The 15,849-nt window shown below is 43.5% G+C and overlaps 1 protein-coding gene across 4 annotated transcripts in view; it reads right to left on the bottom strand.

Annotated features, from left to right (window-relative positions):
* Positions 1 to 1,170: 1,170 nt before the first annotated feature.
* ITPK1 (inositol-tetrakisphosphate 1-kinase) overlaps positions 1,171 to 15,849 on the bottom strand; it is a 149,755-nt gene continuing 135,076 nt past the window's right edge. For all 4 annotated transcript variants that reach the window (XM_080345054.1, XM_080345055.1, XM_080345056.1 and 1 more), the window contains exons 9-11: positions 14,565 to 14,632; positions 12,917 to 13,079; positions 1,171 to 6,977 (exon numbers count right to left, since the gene is read on the bottom strand). In XM_080345054.1, the coding sequence (XP_080201180.1) occupies positions 6,655 to 6,977; positions 12,917 to 13,079; positions 14,565 to 14,632 (554 nt within the window). In that variant the 3' untranslated portion in view covers positions 1,171 to 6,654. The remainder of the gene's footprint in view (positions 6,978 to 12,916; positions 13,080 to 14,564; positions 14,633 to 15,849) is intronic.

The following is a 15,849-nucleotide window of genomic DNA, read 5'->3' as shown; positions in this document are numbered from 1 at the left end:
CAACACCACGTGCTGACCCCCGGCAGCGCTTCCATAAGCGCCCTCGCTCAGCGGGCTCGTGGCTTTGCGAGGTTTGATGCTGCTGGGTGAGTTCTCCTTCCTGCACTGGTCAAAATAGAATCCTGATTAAAAATCCTGCTAGGTTTTGAGAAATCAAGAATTCCCTACTCAGGATGATGCAGGAACAATCAGCCCAGAAGCCTACACTAGGCATAAATGCTGAAGTACCACAGCAGCCTGAATCCAAGCGCTGTTTACCCGTGTTTTATATTAAGACAGAAATAGCCGACTTCCCACTAGCTTTAGAATTCAGAACAAAAGCAAACCAGCCTTGCTCACTCGTAGTGCTGGTACAAGGAGGTCTAAAGTAACTGCAAACAACCGCACTGGGGAAGGAAGTGAAAAACAAATGCTCATAAGAACAGGCTTCCCACGGCGAGCTGCTCACCTCGCTGCCCTACCAAATCATAAAGAGAAAGCAAAGTAGAACTTGTTATAAGGCATTTATTTTCATTATGTGTTGGAAAGGGACAATTCTGTCTTCAAAACAATTACAGAGAGAATGCCACAATACCTACTGCATATTGCTTTACCGTTGAAACCAAAACATTGTCCAAAACAGGTGCTTGGCAAATGAAGAGAAAATTAATATATTACTATAGAAATCAATGCTGTTAGACGAAAGCACCATCTCCATTGTCTGATCTGATCAGTCATGCAATTGAAGTAAGATGCCAAATAGCAAGTATTTTTGGTTTTTACAGTAAGCCATGATCTTTCAAGGGTTTATATCATTCTATACAAATTTAAGTACAAAATGGGAATTATGTTTCAGAAACCATAGTGAACTGGGCTGAAGTGAATCACAAGACACGCTTGCTAACACTGTACAGCTGGATGTGAACACAGATATCTATGAACTTGAGAAACTTAGTACATACACAAAATGGTCCCCAATATTCAGCCATGCTTAGGTGGGAAGTGACGCTGGAGAGTGAAGGAGAAAATCCAACACTGTTCACACCCAGAGGGCCACTTTGCTCAAAACTGTTGGGATCCCAAGGAAACATTGTTACTCCATTTTAAGTACGACTGCATTTTTGTATGTGGTTCTCACAATGGTATACGCAAGCTGTATCCAATACTGAATCAGAAATAAATAATAAAAGATACATCTAATACATCTTTTATTTTTAATATTTTTTTTTTTACAGCACTGACTTTACAAGAGGATAAACAACTCATTTTTAGGGGCTGCTAACATCTGAAACAAAGAAGTCACTATTTTATACTCAACATATACTCAACCTTTTAATAACTTCATATACGTATATATGTCTTTTCACACAAAAATGTTAAAATAATTTATATCTAAAAACTACTGTGTAAAGAATGAAGAAGGAAATAAAATGTGGGTTTCTTTAAAAAGGATGGAAGAGGAAGATCTGATTTTCATGAACTCCGTTTGTCATTTCAGCTACTTCTGGAATTTCAAGAGATTTCCAGGCCATCAACAAGAACTTTGCAACCTCATGGCACGCAGGGCAAGGTCACCTGCTAACCAGCTCCTGTAGCCCACAGGCACCCGCTGGTGTCAGCGCCAGGGGAGGCAGGGTAAAAAGGTGGAGAGAAAGAGAAAACATCTCCCTGGGTTGCTATTATAAAACACAGTGGAGTTCTGGACCACGGGTATCACAGTGTCCGCTGGCCGGGATCTGACTCCCAGGCCCTACCTCTCCCCGCTCTCCTTCTGCATCGCAGATACAGGGTGTTTTCTCATAGTGGATTATTCACTTCCACAGGAAATCACGCCCAGCAGCAGGGGTGGGCCAGGCCCCAGCAGCCACTTGCACGCACACAGCCAGAAACATTCGGGGCCTTTGCTCGCTACAGATGCTATTGCGCTTGTGTTGCTGAGGAATCGCTCGAACAGCTCCATTTATACCTGGATCCTCTCAAACTTCAGAAATCTAACAATTTCTGTGGCCATGTAAACATGACAGGATCCGGGGAGGATCTGAAAACCATCTGGTCAAAAGCTCAAGAGTTGATGGCCTGGATCCACACAGAGAGAACAGGGAAAGGAAAGGTAGTGAAGATGTGGAAAGTACTTTTCTGGAGGTTACATTCCTCTGAAATAGATATTAAAGCAATATTACAAATAAAATCAGCAATGTGATCTGCAACGGTGTGTCTGTTTCTCTGCGAAAGCGAGATTATATTAAAGGAAATATTTTAATCTATACAAAGCATTTTCACATACTCCTAATTACAAAACACACAGTTGCAACACCATAAAGTAATTGTATACTGAATACAGAAATCAATACATCTCTTGCTACAAAAGAGAGAGAAAAAGAAAATTAGCAGGGCAATGCAAGTGGACTCCTGCAAGCGTGCACATGGGGAGACTGCTACAAACTCAATAGACTCTATTCACTAAAAAAGAACCCCAAATCCAAGATTTTCTACACAGCTGTGGAAGGCAAGGCTGCATGCCAGTGTGAAAAAGCCTCACTCACCTGTCACTGCTGCCACACAAAGACTCTGTGAAACCAGTAGTAATCTAAGAACTGATAAGCCTGGATTTTTTTATATTTTATGGTAACATCAGAAGCATTTTTTGTTTTGCTCCTTTTTTGCCATCCAAATCAAACACCTCTGGCCCCATTTATTCTGTTGCCTTTGGACTGTATCCTGACTGTTATCTACCCACTACTCCACCTGGTTGTTTCCTGGCTGGATATAGCCCACAGTTAACCTGGAGAACTTCAGGCTTTATCTTCAGCAATTCTTGTTACCTCGTGAAGCCTCAGGGTCAGGTTCTTAACTTGTTCTCATCTATAATGAAAACAAGTTAAATTGGTGGTTTTCCATCTGATCAACCTGCTGCAGACCTCCTCTGCACCGACATTCCCATGTTGAGGATGGAGATCATTAAACAGCTTTATCATTCCGGCAGCCTGAACAGTTTTAATGCCAACTGGCTCCCACAGCACAGAGGCTGAGCAGCCAGACTTGTGGTTCACCAAAGGCAGAAGGGCATGGGCCCAGCAGCAGCTCTGCGTTCCACAAACCACAGCCGCCAGCACCAGTGCTCCTGGTTAGGCTGCCTTTCTGCAGCTGGTTTTCATGGAACGATGGGGACGTTCTGGCGCAGTCACTGCAAACCCAAGCACAAGGCGGCAAAGTCAGCTAGAAGGGCAGGAGGATGGTGAGGGCTTTGCATCGCAGGCACTAATGATACCACTCATCTTCTCTTCAACAGGGAAAAATCTTCACCTACTGGAGCTGATGACATAATTACAGTGGAAACCAGAGTCCCATCTCCTTCTCCAGCACGCTGACACAAAACCTGGAGAAATTCCAGTCAAGTTAAGGGTGTTCTTGTGGATTTCTAACAGCGAAGCAGAAGAGAAGTAGATCCCTAAGAAGCTAACTGGCAACCATCTGATTTTGATATAATTGCTCCCATCAACACAGCAATAATAGCTACGCCTCTGAAAACATAGCAGAGCCTTTTCTAACCCACAATAACAAAATTCGAACAGATATTACGGAAAATCTCCCTCAGATTATCTGCAGTTTTAAGAGCAAGGGCATTCTGGTATGGTCTAATATTACTAGACTCCTCTACTTAAAAAAAGACAAGGCTCTAGAATATTCACTAACTTACTGTGAAGCTTATCTCAAATCAAAACTATCCTGAACTTATCAAATGAGGCAGCAATTCAGAAAAGCACTTTAGCACAGGCTTAATAACATACACATGCTCAAATGTTTTGCAATAATGTATATCTGGACACTTGGTAATTTACAGTTTTGGCTTTTAAAGTTGGTCTCCCAGTTTGCCCCTGTGATTTAGCAACATTCTAGTATATAAGTCATAGCAATAATTTCTGCAAGGAAATACAGGAGTAGAGCAATTGCATGGTAATTTATGTGAAAACTCTACTGTAATGCCACATCACAACAGGTACCTGCATATCTGCACCTGCTACATTAAAGTGATACTGATACATCTGATAAATAAAAAATAAATTACAGACTATGGGAAAAATGTCACTGATCACACCAATGACCTAAACTTGTTTTCTAGTTACTGCCAAGGTCTGGAGTAATATTTAAATATAGTATTTCTGCAAGCCTTCAGAGAATTACAAAATAAACTTCTAACAATCATTTGTAAACAAGTTTAAAATGCACAATTATATTTCAGTAGTTTATTTTGGAGAAATAAAGCAGTGCAAAATAGGCCAACCAAAATTCAGAAGGCAGCCAGAAAATAAAATTCTTATTTGATGTTCTAACTAGGAAACAGCATACAGACATTTCCATTGGATCCAACACTCAGGTTCGTGTAAACATACTTAGTTTGAAAGGTCTTCAGTTACTAACCCAGTTTTAACATCATTGATTCTTCCCCATCACCCAAAAAAAAACCCAAACCAAAACAAAAAGCCCAAAAAAACCCAAGCCACTGTAATAAAGGGAGCAAAAGGCAAGTCTACAAACACTCCACCAGCTGGTTACAAGAAAGTACCATACAAAAATATGCACTGGCAAGTTCCTTCCTGAGGGTATCTTTTGTTACACATGTAACATAAAAACGCTTTTTAACAGAACAAAAACAAACTGTAGTTGTCAATTTTATTTCAGTCATGGCTTTACGAAAGGTTTGGTCTATCAGGAATATTTTATAAGCCCTCACCTATGTACATCTGACTCACTCACACCACGACCACCCGCGAGCTGCTGACAATGCGGCACCAGCAGCCTCACAGCACCCCAGGGCTGGGACGTGCCCCCAGCGCAGAACTGACCTGCAAGAGTCTGGGACCTTGGCTGCACTTGTGCACCTTGGAATTCGACAGACGCCACGCTCATAAGGTCCTTCCAGTCCCTATAGAAATATGGTGGAATAATCTCTTCTTAAATTATCCTGGAAAATCCGATTCCAGCTACAGGAAATTCCCAAGAATGGCATTTTGGGAACAAACCAAATCTCTCCTCAGGAAAAATCATTGTTCACACAAAAGAACTGCTACACAACGCTCTTGAAAACTTTTTCCCCTCCAGGACTGGTACCATCAGGTAGGACAGTGACATCTGCTACAAAGTTTACTCCTTTCTCCACAGTCTACCTGGCCTTGAAGCTCTAGATCCTTTCAAGTAGGTATCTAACACATGATGCTAAACAAACTGGTATAAAATGCTGCAGCGATGGATGCTTTACAAATACCTGCTATAGAAAGAGAGAAATTCCCACATCTGCAAGCTACGAGCTTAACTAAGGAAATTTTCTTAACACCACCCCTATTAAATGCATTTTAGGGCTTATATGGGGAAGGGACGGCCACACCAAAATAGTGTCTCTGTTTTCAGTGCTGACTTGAATATTCCCAGCTTAGTGTTCAGAACTGGCAAAAGCTGGAGGAATTCTCAACAGCAGAAGGTGCTGCCATGCCAGAAGATGCAATAGAGGGTGAACATTGGAGGTTTACTGCATATCTCAACAGATACAATTTGGGTGTGCTATAGCTTCCAAACAGTATAAAGCACTATTGTAAATTACCACACGACCTCATCTGGCAGCTTCCAACAAAATAACGTGGTCTCTAAGCTAGAGTTGTCATGTATAGAAGTACAAAGGTACGTAATTCTGCTTAGATTCAATTTGCAAAAGAAAAACAAAATGCACAACAGCATGGATCTGTGGAATCCGCAGCTCAGGTGCACTGCTCCAAGGAAAACGTACAGTTCTGTTTGCCAGCCTTTCTGCAGAGCTGTCCCAGAGTCCTCACACGTGCAATGGAGAGAGAATAAAATTCTCTAAGAGATGAGCTGCTTCCATTAACTCTTCTAGGATTTCACCACCAGCGGATGATTGAAAGGATGATATTTAATCTACTAACTCAGCCTAACTGTCGGCACCCTGGCTGGATCAGATGTGTCACTGTTGACAAGCGCAGTTAGAAGCTGCTTTTGAGGGAAGCAATGAGGCCTGGGGGAAGAACTGCAAGGCTGGAACTGGGTGGCCACCTCCATTCTGCACCCTGAACAATCACCCTACTCTGTCCTACTCAAAGTGCCACGGCTTCACAGCGAGCTGCCTGCCAACATCTTGACTGGTCAATGTTTCAAGAGATTTGGTTTAGTGATACTGAAGTTGTCTTAGCTTCCTTTTGCAATGGCCTACATGGAAAAAGGGAACAGGGAATATCTTAGGCAAAAATCTCTAGCACTGTTACATTCAGACACTGCATTTCAACATTATTTTCTTCTTGATACCATGAGGTACAATTTTAAAATGCTGGTCATCAGTGATTACAAGGAACAATAGAAATGAAAGAGCAACCCTCCCACAATGAAAGGACTAGTGTTAAAACCCATGTGTATGTAAACTCACTACAGATTTGCAACTGGAATCTGATGAAATGGATCTGAATCACTTTCTTGCCCTCCACCTTTCAGTCCATTTAATCAGCAAATCAGGTTAAATCAAATGGAAGGTTTTTTTTATTTTGTTTTTTTTGTGTTGTTTGGTTTTGTGTTTTTTCTTTTTTTCCAGAATTGTATTGATACAGCCTGATCTGGTTTGGGGACCACAATTTGTATCCCTGTGGCTTTTTCTCAGTCCATGGCATTGGCAGGTTATTGAGAAGAAGCTTTTGTTGCCAACGTAGCGACGCAGTGCTGCTGGAAGCTGGGGGACACTGCCGAGTTGCAGCCTAGTCTCTGGTGTTGCAGTTTTACTGAGCTGTTGGTCTCACTTTCCACAATCCAGGAGGAGTCTTTGCCCATGACGCTGAGACAGCCCGTGCTAGTGCAGCATATCCGCTCGTCCATGATCCCGCTGGTCTGCTCAGCCAGGAGCTTGCTGCGGTTTAGCTGGGTCACCTCAGGCACCTGACCCTGCAGGACAGCAGCGATGTGGTTCAGGAGATCTGTGAAAAACTCAGAAACACCCTCGTAACCTGAAAAGAGGAAAAATTAAGGTGAGAAAAAAAGGCAATTGAGCATTTTCATAAGTTCTTTGAAAAGCTTCTTCTACCCATTTATTTGTTGGGCTGTCCTTGCCCTACAAGTGATAATAAAAAGGCTTCTTTTGCATGACATCACTTTGAGCGACTGCCTGAGCAGATTAGCATATAAAGGAGCAAAGACCATTGCTACAAAAATACTTCTGTTCAATGACAAAAACTGTTGCCTTTCAGATTTCCTGTTTCTTATTCCTTTCATGTATATGTGTGTATACATCACTTTAGGTATATTCTATTATTTGTGCCCAGCCCAGCTTTTTCCCTAAGTCACAAACTCTGTGGTATAACATCGATCTTTTCCATCCTGTTTCCAGGTTTACTGCTGGCAAGTAGATCTAATGCAGTTTCTTTGAGGCTCGGGACCCTCTCTAGAATTTGCCCAGCAATACCCTCAGGTAGGGAAACCTCAGAGGACAGCGGGGCTGGCTTCGTCCCCTACCACAGGGGTGTCAAACTCCTTTCAACTGGGGGGCATGTCAGCCTCGCGGTTGCCTTCAAAGAGCTGAGTGTAATTTTAGGACTGTATAAATGTGACTACTCCTACAATTATACAGTCCCAAAATTACATTCAGCCCTTTGAAGGCAACTGCGAAGCTGACGTGGCCCCCAGTGAAAATGAGTTTGACACCCCTGCCCTATAGAAAAGGCAGCTTCTGGCTGCGCAAGAAGCAAGCAATGTGATGCTCGTCTAATCTAACCTAACTCGGCACTTAAAATGTGTTCCCTGCTATGAGCAATGTCTGAAAAACACTCGAGGGACAGTAAACATGTATCAGTGATACAGTACTTTGTAGAAATATCATTCTTTTATTTCCGTACTGAAACCACCTTTCTGCATGTTCTGTTAATCAATTCCAGACAACTTAAAATGCAGAGTTTAACAACAAGCTTCCTGGTTAAAACAGTTGCTCAAATACCAGGAGACATGACATTTCTGGTGACACAAAGGGTGGCAGTAGGCGTACAGAGCTTCTGGCTCTGTTTCAAACACTCTGGTACAGGTACAGTTTTATCACTGCATTCATTTTAAAATTGAACCAGACAGGCAACATATTGCTGCAATGTCTTGAAATGGATCTTAACTGCTACTGAATTACCTAAAATTGTTATCAATTTGATTTAGTATTTAGAGATGACATATGACACTCAGTGTATTTAACGGTCGAGGCTGATTGTTTTAAAATGTCTATGAAAGTATTGTGAAAGTGACCTGGTATTAATACAGGAGACTGAAGCAATAAATAACAGTTTAAAAGTCCCATGTGGATAGCACACATTCACACAGCAGCACACGAGCAGAAACAGAGACCACAAAGTAAATGCATTTTAAAAAACTTTTAGTGATGTGATCATAGGGTAGAAAATTCCCTCAGATCCATAAATAATAAAATTTTATCTCCGCTCTCCTGTAAAGACCAACTTCCTTCAGCAATAAAAACCCAACTTCCTGAAAAACATGAGGATAATTTCACCTTAAGATAAATGTGGTGATTGGTATATTCATAACCCATATGTCAACCAATTAACTCTTATTTAGGCTGCTACACTGCCTTGGATTTTATTGCACCCGGTCACAATTCTCCTAGGTGCTTAGCAGTTCACACAAATCACTGGCAATGCAGGACAACAGGTCCCTGTTTTCCATTCTCAAAGGTCTATAAACAGGTCCCCCAAACAAACTGGCCATTTCAAAACGTCCCGTTTCCCAGCGCCCCACACGATAATCCATCGGTCGGCAGGGGGCAACTAGGACTCTACGTCCGGTCATGGGAGCCAGAACAAGATCCCCACCTCTTTGACAGAGGTGCTTGTTACGCTTTCTTGCTTATGTAAAAGCCATGGGATTAGCCTTCAAATCTACTCAGAGTGCTTCAAACACCCTGGGAATAAGCCATCTCCATAGTAACAGCTTTAATATTCAGAGAGGAGATCCCTAGTACCCTAGAGTGTTTTGTGTCTGCTCACTGAAAACAAACCATCCTGGTTTGAGGGCACCTGGCAAACTCACAAAGAAGTTGCTTTAAATATTTAATGGCAATAAGATGGGCAGTTATTCAGTCTTGAAATCAGCAGATGTTACAGTGTAAGGAAGCTGTACATGACAGGCAAGCTTACTCTTTGCAAGTCCTCTGCACACTGGGTGGTAAGGCCCGAATAAATCTGCCTTGTCTCTCAGAAGAAACTTCACACACTTGGAAGAAAGAAATACAAGGAAGGGAGGAAGAGAACTGGGGTGTCTCAGCTCTTGAACCACGGGATGCTTGTGGAAGGCTGCAAACTCTGTTACCTCACTCTGTTCACAGGCTGCTGCTGCAGACCTCTCAAAAAAGGCAATTGTAGGACACCACTGTGCTGTGATGATACGGAAATCAAGAAGGGCAGATTAAATTACACCTTTAGAAACTACTGGCAATGGATTTGGGGTTCATGTCACATAAGGAATCAGTGGGAGGATATAAGTTTTGCATGCTTCAAAGCACAAGTTGCATGAATCGTGCTCCAGCAGGTACTACCCCAGCACTGCCCACTGAAATAATTTTGGAAATGCCTGTCTACAAGAGGCCTGCATTTTGCTGTGTTGAAAACAGTCTCCAGAGTCCTGCATCTGAGCATGGATAGGAAGAAAGTCCACCCAGTAACGCATGTGAAAACAAGTACCTGCTCCCCTCAGCTTTGTGAGTCAAGAAATGCCCATGAGCATTTTTAAGCTAACATTAGAGATGCTACCTGTCTAATTTTCAGGAGAATCTCCCTAATCTAGCACACTCTCTGCTTCTTCTCTGCATCTTCCCTTGGGCAGAGAGAAATGGATAACACATGTCCTACAGCTGCGGCAGCATACTGACACATGCAAAGCGTATGTCCAGATCTGATCCTTCCAGCTGCCACATACGTGCACACAGAGCCAGCAGCTCCTCCGTCCTGGTGACAGGCTGCAGAACATGTGCACAAGGTGCTGCTCAGGCTGGGGGAGCTCAGCCACGGCCACAGGACAGCAGGCTATGCAGAGCCTTGTCTCTCAGTTACCTGAGGTCAGACAAACACAAAACCAGCATGGTACATAACTGTGGCTACAGTTAAATATCTCAGCTGGTAACCACAGCTAAATAGAGTCCCGGTGGTTTCCCATAGAATGGGAGACAGAAAAGGCATTTTAGATGTTTATCTTTAAAATCTTTACAAAGATTTGTTGGTGCTAATGGAGCAGATAACAAATGACATCCTCCTACAGGTGCATCTGCTCTCAATTCTGATATTAAACTGATCTCAGGATGACATCCATGGAGTGGCTGGCTCATATGAGCTTCATGCCTGGTAAACACAAAAGACAGCAGACAAGGCAGCCAAGCCTCTGTTGGACAAGGCTTTGGTCAGGCCTGGCCCCAGGCCGAAGCTTGAGCTCCCTGAAAGCGGCTGTGAATGCTCCTTTAAGGGCACCTCTTCCCCTGCATTCCCCAAAGCAGTGGTGCAGAAACAATGTGGCAGGTACCTGCAGTGTCTAACTTGGCTCCAGTTTGGCTCTACTGCAACCCTTGCAGGACATGACAGACTTTTTAGCAGGGCCTGTTACAACAGGACAAGGGGTAACGGTTTTAAACTAAGAGAGAGGAGATTCAGGCTAGACATGAGGAAGAAATTTTTTACAATGAGGGTGGTAAAATACTGGAACAGGCTGTGCGCAAATAAGTGGTAGATGCCCCATTCCTGGAGACATCCAAGGCCAGTCTGGACAGGGCTTTGAGCAACCTGGTCTAGTTGAAGATGTTCCTGCTCATGGCAGGGGGTTGGACTAGATGACCTTTGAAAGTCCCTTCCAACCCAAACTGTTCTATGATTCTGTGATTCCATGACTGACCCCATCAGTGAAGCCAGCCCTTGAAGCTGCTCAGCCTTCAGCCATACTCCTTTGGAGGAAAATGCAGCTGCCTGCTCTGAACATGCTTTTGGGCAACAGAATATTCTCTATTGTAACTTTTCTCCTGTTGTATTTTACCCCATTGCTTCTTTGACCTCAGGAGCCCTTGAGAGCAGCTGATCTCTCTCAATTCTGCTACCTTTCACCAATTTGAAGGCAGTTTTATCTACACCCAACCTTCTCCCACAAATCTGGTCCCTGCTGCTATCCTCTAGACTTTGTCCAACTGGTCTTCAACCTAACCCACGGTGGTAAACCCAGTAGGTACCTTCACCACCAGAAGAATCCTGTAGGAGACACAATGTAGACCTCTGCACAAGAAGCTTCCCCATGCTCTCAAGTCTCTTGCAAGGACGAAAACAGTCTATTAATTCAATGTCTCTTCAAAAACCAATTACTGTGCAGATTGAAATACAGGATTTGGGCTGAATATCAAAAACTACTATCTTAAGGTAGAAGTACAGCAGAGCATGAAGCTGAAGGCAGTTCTGCGAACTTCTGCCACAACAAGAAGACATTACTTGTCTTTAAATAGTTAAATTTGCCACTAGTTCTTCCCTAATCTGGACTTTTCAACATTTCAAGAAAAGTGGAATTTCAGTCTGTGCAAAGTACCAAATTCAAAACAATACTTGCAAAAACAAAATCCCGAAACACCAAACCAAACCAGGATGCAGCATAGCAAAATAATGTCCTGCATCTTCAAGGCCCAGTGTCTGCAATATAATCCCATTCATAAAGCTGATTTGGCTCCATCTGACACCTAATTTAGGCTGTTTCACTGCTCTTGGCAGAAGACTGTTTTCATAGGTCTGCAGATGGCATCAACACCATATGGTGGAATCAAGCTGCACAGTGACCTGAGAATAGCAGGGCAGGAGTTTGAAAAGGAAGCCAGCCAGTGTGCAGAGACAGGCAAGGCAACACGGGGCAGCAGCGGGACTGGGGATGTGGACTGAAAGACTAAGACAACTGGGGGCTCAGGGCAAGATCTCTAGATGTAAAGATACCTCAGCCATATTTAAAACTCAAAGTCTTAAATGACAGGTTAAACAAACTGTAACAGCCTGTGCATATCTCTCAAAACAAGCATCACTATTCAGGTAACGAGATTCTCAAAGAGAAAAAGCCCATGGAAAGCAGCATCAAATGAGATGATGTATTCTCTTCCTGTGTTAGGCTACTGAGTTTAGCACAAGTGACAGACCACTACTGTCTCCCATTAAACACACTCACAACTCCTTTTAACAATTCCAGCAGTCAAGGAGCTTGTTTAGTTGTTTCCAAGACATACGCTGCACTAAAAAAAGTGGAGGTCAAATTTACCTGTTTTCATGTGCTCTGTTCCGTTGTTTTAATTCAGGATCCACTTACGAGAACCTGCAAGGATACTTTATCCTTTACAGCAACTTCTGTGCATCCTACAATTTTAACATCTTAAGATTCCTGGTGTTGTTGCTTTTGCGCACAAAATGTCTTTTTATGGGGAATCACGCACAGGAAGAAATTTTCAAGGGAACAGTTTGCTGCTTCCACCCCCTCAACACTTTTAATGGCACAGAGTCTGGAAAAAAGATATCTTAAAAGGCTGCCCTAAAATAGAATTTATTATTCTTCTTTTCATCTTCAGAATGAGGAACAGACTCAGAAAGGTCAGTTCCCAGGACACAGCCTTGTGCTTCAGTTCCTTTGCAGGGAAGGGCATGACAGCCATGTTGCAGCTGAACACTCAAATTTGACCACATCTCCTAAGAGTTAATATTTCAGTAGCAAATTCCAGACCTAGATTAGGGTTCTGCCCTTCCCAGATTAAACAGCATCTGATCTCAGAACAATCTGGCTGCTGCTCTCTCGTCCCCGATCTGGGGAGCAATGATGTGAGACACCAGCAGTAAAACTTCACACTAATACACACTGCACCGTTTCCACAAAGCATGAGTGGAAAGGCCTCTCTCACCTGGGAATGCATTTATATCAATGACCGCGTGCTGCCCGGTCTGATTGTTGATGATGATGTCAATTCCAAAGAGGGAAACTCCCAGAGCTTGCCGCAGCGCCTTAGAGATTTCCCGGATGACGTCGTCATTCGGCCGTTCAAATACTCCTTCGATTTTATCCAGCTATGGTGGAAAAGGACACATTACTAAGTGACTCCAAACCAGTCTCTTTAGTGGAAAGATCAATTTTCAGAGGTTTCCAGGTGCATATCCACCAAATCTAATTGCAGAGAACCGGTGGCATGAAACAGAGAAAGACACCAGAGAGAAACTGCTTTCATAAGTCACAATCCTATCTATATTGGAAGTCCACCTGCTCTAAAGCACCTAGTTCTTCCTTTTCATATTGGTGCAGCTCTTCGAGAGACATAGCTGTATAGGACTGAATGATGAATTGGACTTGCTATTTTAAGTACTTGATCTACACCTTAAAAAACAAAATGCAGCTGGTGTCTTTAACCCTGTGCTGCAAATATTGTGGATATCATCCTGCTATTTCAACGTAGATTAAGGCCTGTGTTAAAGGACTGATAAGCCAGACTCCTGTTGTTAGTCTCACTTGAGCCACACAACACAACTCAGCTGGCATCTTCAGGACAGAGGCTAATGCAAAGTAGTATCTTTTAGGTGGGTTTTCATGAAGAAGTTATTCTACAAACATTTATTAGGATGAAAACCTCAGGTTATTTATGACTGGAAGACGTAATTATTTTCATTTTTTTAGACAACAGCTTATGGTGCAGAAGTATGCTGTCATGCCTACAGAAGGGTGTATGGAGTGTGCATGAGAGAGATGGCAGGTAAACCACATGAGCATACACACTCTAAGTTTGAAAGTAAATTTAGCCATAAAGGGATTTATGACTAGCACAATTACAGCTATAATATTTAGCATGCCCATCCCATCAGTGTTGCACACAAATTTAATCATTGCTGACTAGGAAACTACTCCCAAAAGAGCTTGTGAAACAGAAGAATCTGGAGACTCAGAGATTGAAAGGACCCAGTCCTGTAAAGTGACTTTCACAGCAGCTGAGTGCCTGAGAACTTCTTAGTTTTTATAGGTGCAAAAGCTTATTAAAAGGATTGGCAATGCAAGCATGAAACTGTCAGCATGCTGGCACTACTGGACTTGGCAAACACCCAGAAATGGTTCCATGGCCACAGCTCGGGTGTGCTCACACCGCAGACAGACACGGCCCTCTGCGGCCCTGCCCAAGGCAATTTCTCTGCTTGAATTTTCACTGTTTGTCTTTCCTCACAGAACTGAGTCCTAGAAGGATGATTTATGCTTATTAAGCTCTCTGGACAGGAAAAGGCAGGCATTTGCATTCAGAACCTCCTTCTTCCCTTTGCCTAGAGTAGCCCTGGGGAGCCTATGCCTGGCAAGCAGCACAGCCCTGCTGCATCAGTGCTTCCTCACCGGAGCTCGGTGAGGAACACCACAGGGACACACAGTCATGCTGGTTCGTTGTACCAAACACACCTCAGCCTGCAACACAGAAGCAGACAACTTGTGAAGGAGAGTCACTACCTACTACCACTTCAATAAGAAGGACTACATAGTTTTCCAGCCACACTAGAGGAAAAAAGACCAAGTGTACTTACTGCTGTTAAGACAGATGAGGATTCTGGCTTTGAAACATTGTGGCTGTTGAAAAATATTGATTCTCTGTCTGGAATTAAAAGCATGTTGTAAATAACTTTATACCAGGTTTTAATTTCCAAAGGATTAGAGCAAGAACAGTAGATGGCACTGCAGCCCTGGAATCCAGTCTTGATCCCCACCGGCCAGTCCCCACCACCCACCCACAGGACCCTCCACTGCCTGTGGGCATTTACCTGCCTGCACAGGCAGGGACCCACGGCCAGGTCACCCTTGGACCACAGATAAACAGAACTGCATGGGGATAATAAAAAGCAGTTTCCTTCACAAGAGTCAATTATCTAAGTTCATTAAGATAACAATGTTATTTTTTTACCAATTTGCTATACTCAAAGTGACAGTCCAATGGGAAGGCAAGTGGTTGAAGGGAGAAGCTGCGCTCACTGCAGGCAGCAGATTGACAGCACCCAGAGTACACCTGGGAACATGGGGAGGGCACTGTCACCAAGGGGGAGAGCAGTAAATTTAATGGTCAGGACCCACTCTCCCCTTTAGAGGCACCACAGGAGACACCTGAAGTGACAGAAGCCACTAACACACTGCAGCAGAAACCAGCACCTCCCACCCCACTCCCTTTGTGCTGGAGGTTTTACTGGTGGGGAGAAACCCACCACAACACATCTCCCTTGGGACTCCCACCACAGAAGACGAATGGCATCATACAGACAACCCACATGGGAACACCAGGACCAAAGTCTCAGCACACAGGTGGCACCGGCAGTAGAATATTTCTGCTATGCTGGTCTCCCTGAGCGGACGTTTAAGAGCAGCCATGAGGCCACATATGATACAAATGGAGGAGCTGTGAAAACCACATCCTCTCACCAGCCTGACACCACCATATACTCTGCCTGCCTTTCCTCCATTCAGAAAGGCCTGGTATATTCAGACAGCCGGCTCCTGAAGCGCCTCATAGCCTCCTCATCTGCTTCACTATCCATCTGCCTGGTCAGGTGCATGTAGCACAGCCCCCTTAAACTCTCCTCATGAGGGTAAGGAAGCCAGACATTTCTTATCCTAATCCGCCCACAAAACTTATTTTTACGTGGGCTTCCAGACAACTTTCAAGTCTTACGCCTACAGATGAGACATTAACTAAGGCATTTTTAGAAAGATGCCTTAAAACATTCTCTTCCAGCAAAAGAACAGACCAACTGTCCTAGTAGTTCATATAAACACAGATTCTGGCCTACTTAATTTGATCAGGACATACAACAGACCCAAATG

This window comes from Nesoenas mayeri (assembly GCF_963082525.1).
Source record: "Nesoenas mayeri genome assembly, chromosome: 5".
Classification (NCBI taxonomy): domain Eukaryota; kingdom Metazoa; phylum Chordata; class Aves; order Columbiformes; family Columbidae; genus Nesoenas; species Nesoenas mayeri.
The sequence above is the reverse complement of the archived record's forward strand: the minus strand, read 5'-3'. Positions and strand labels throughout refer to the sequence as shown.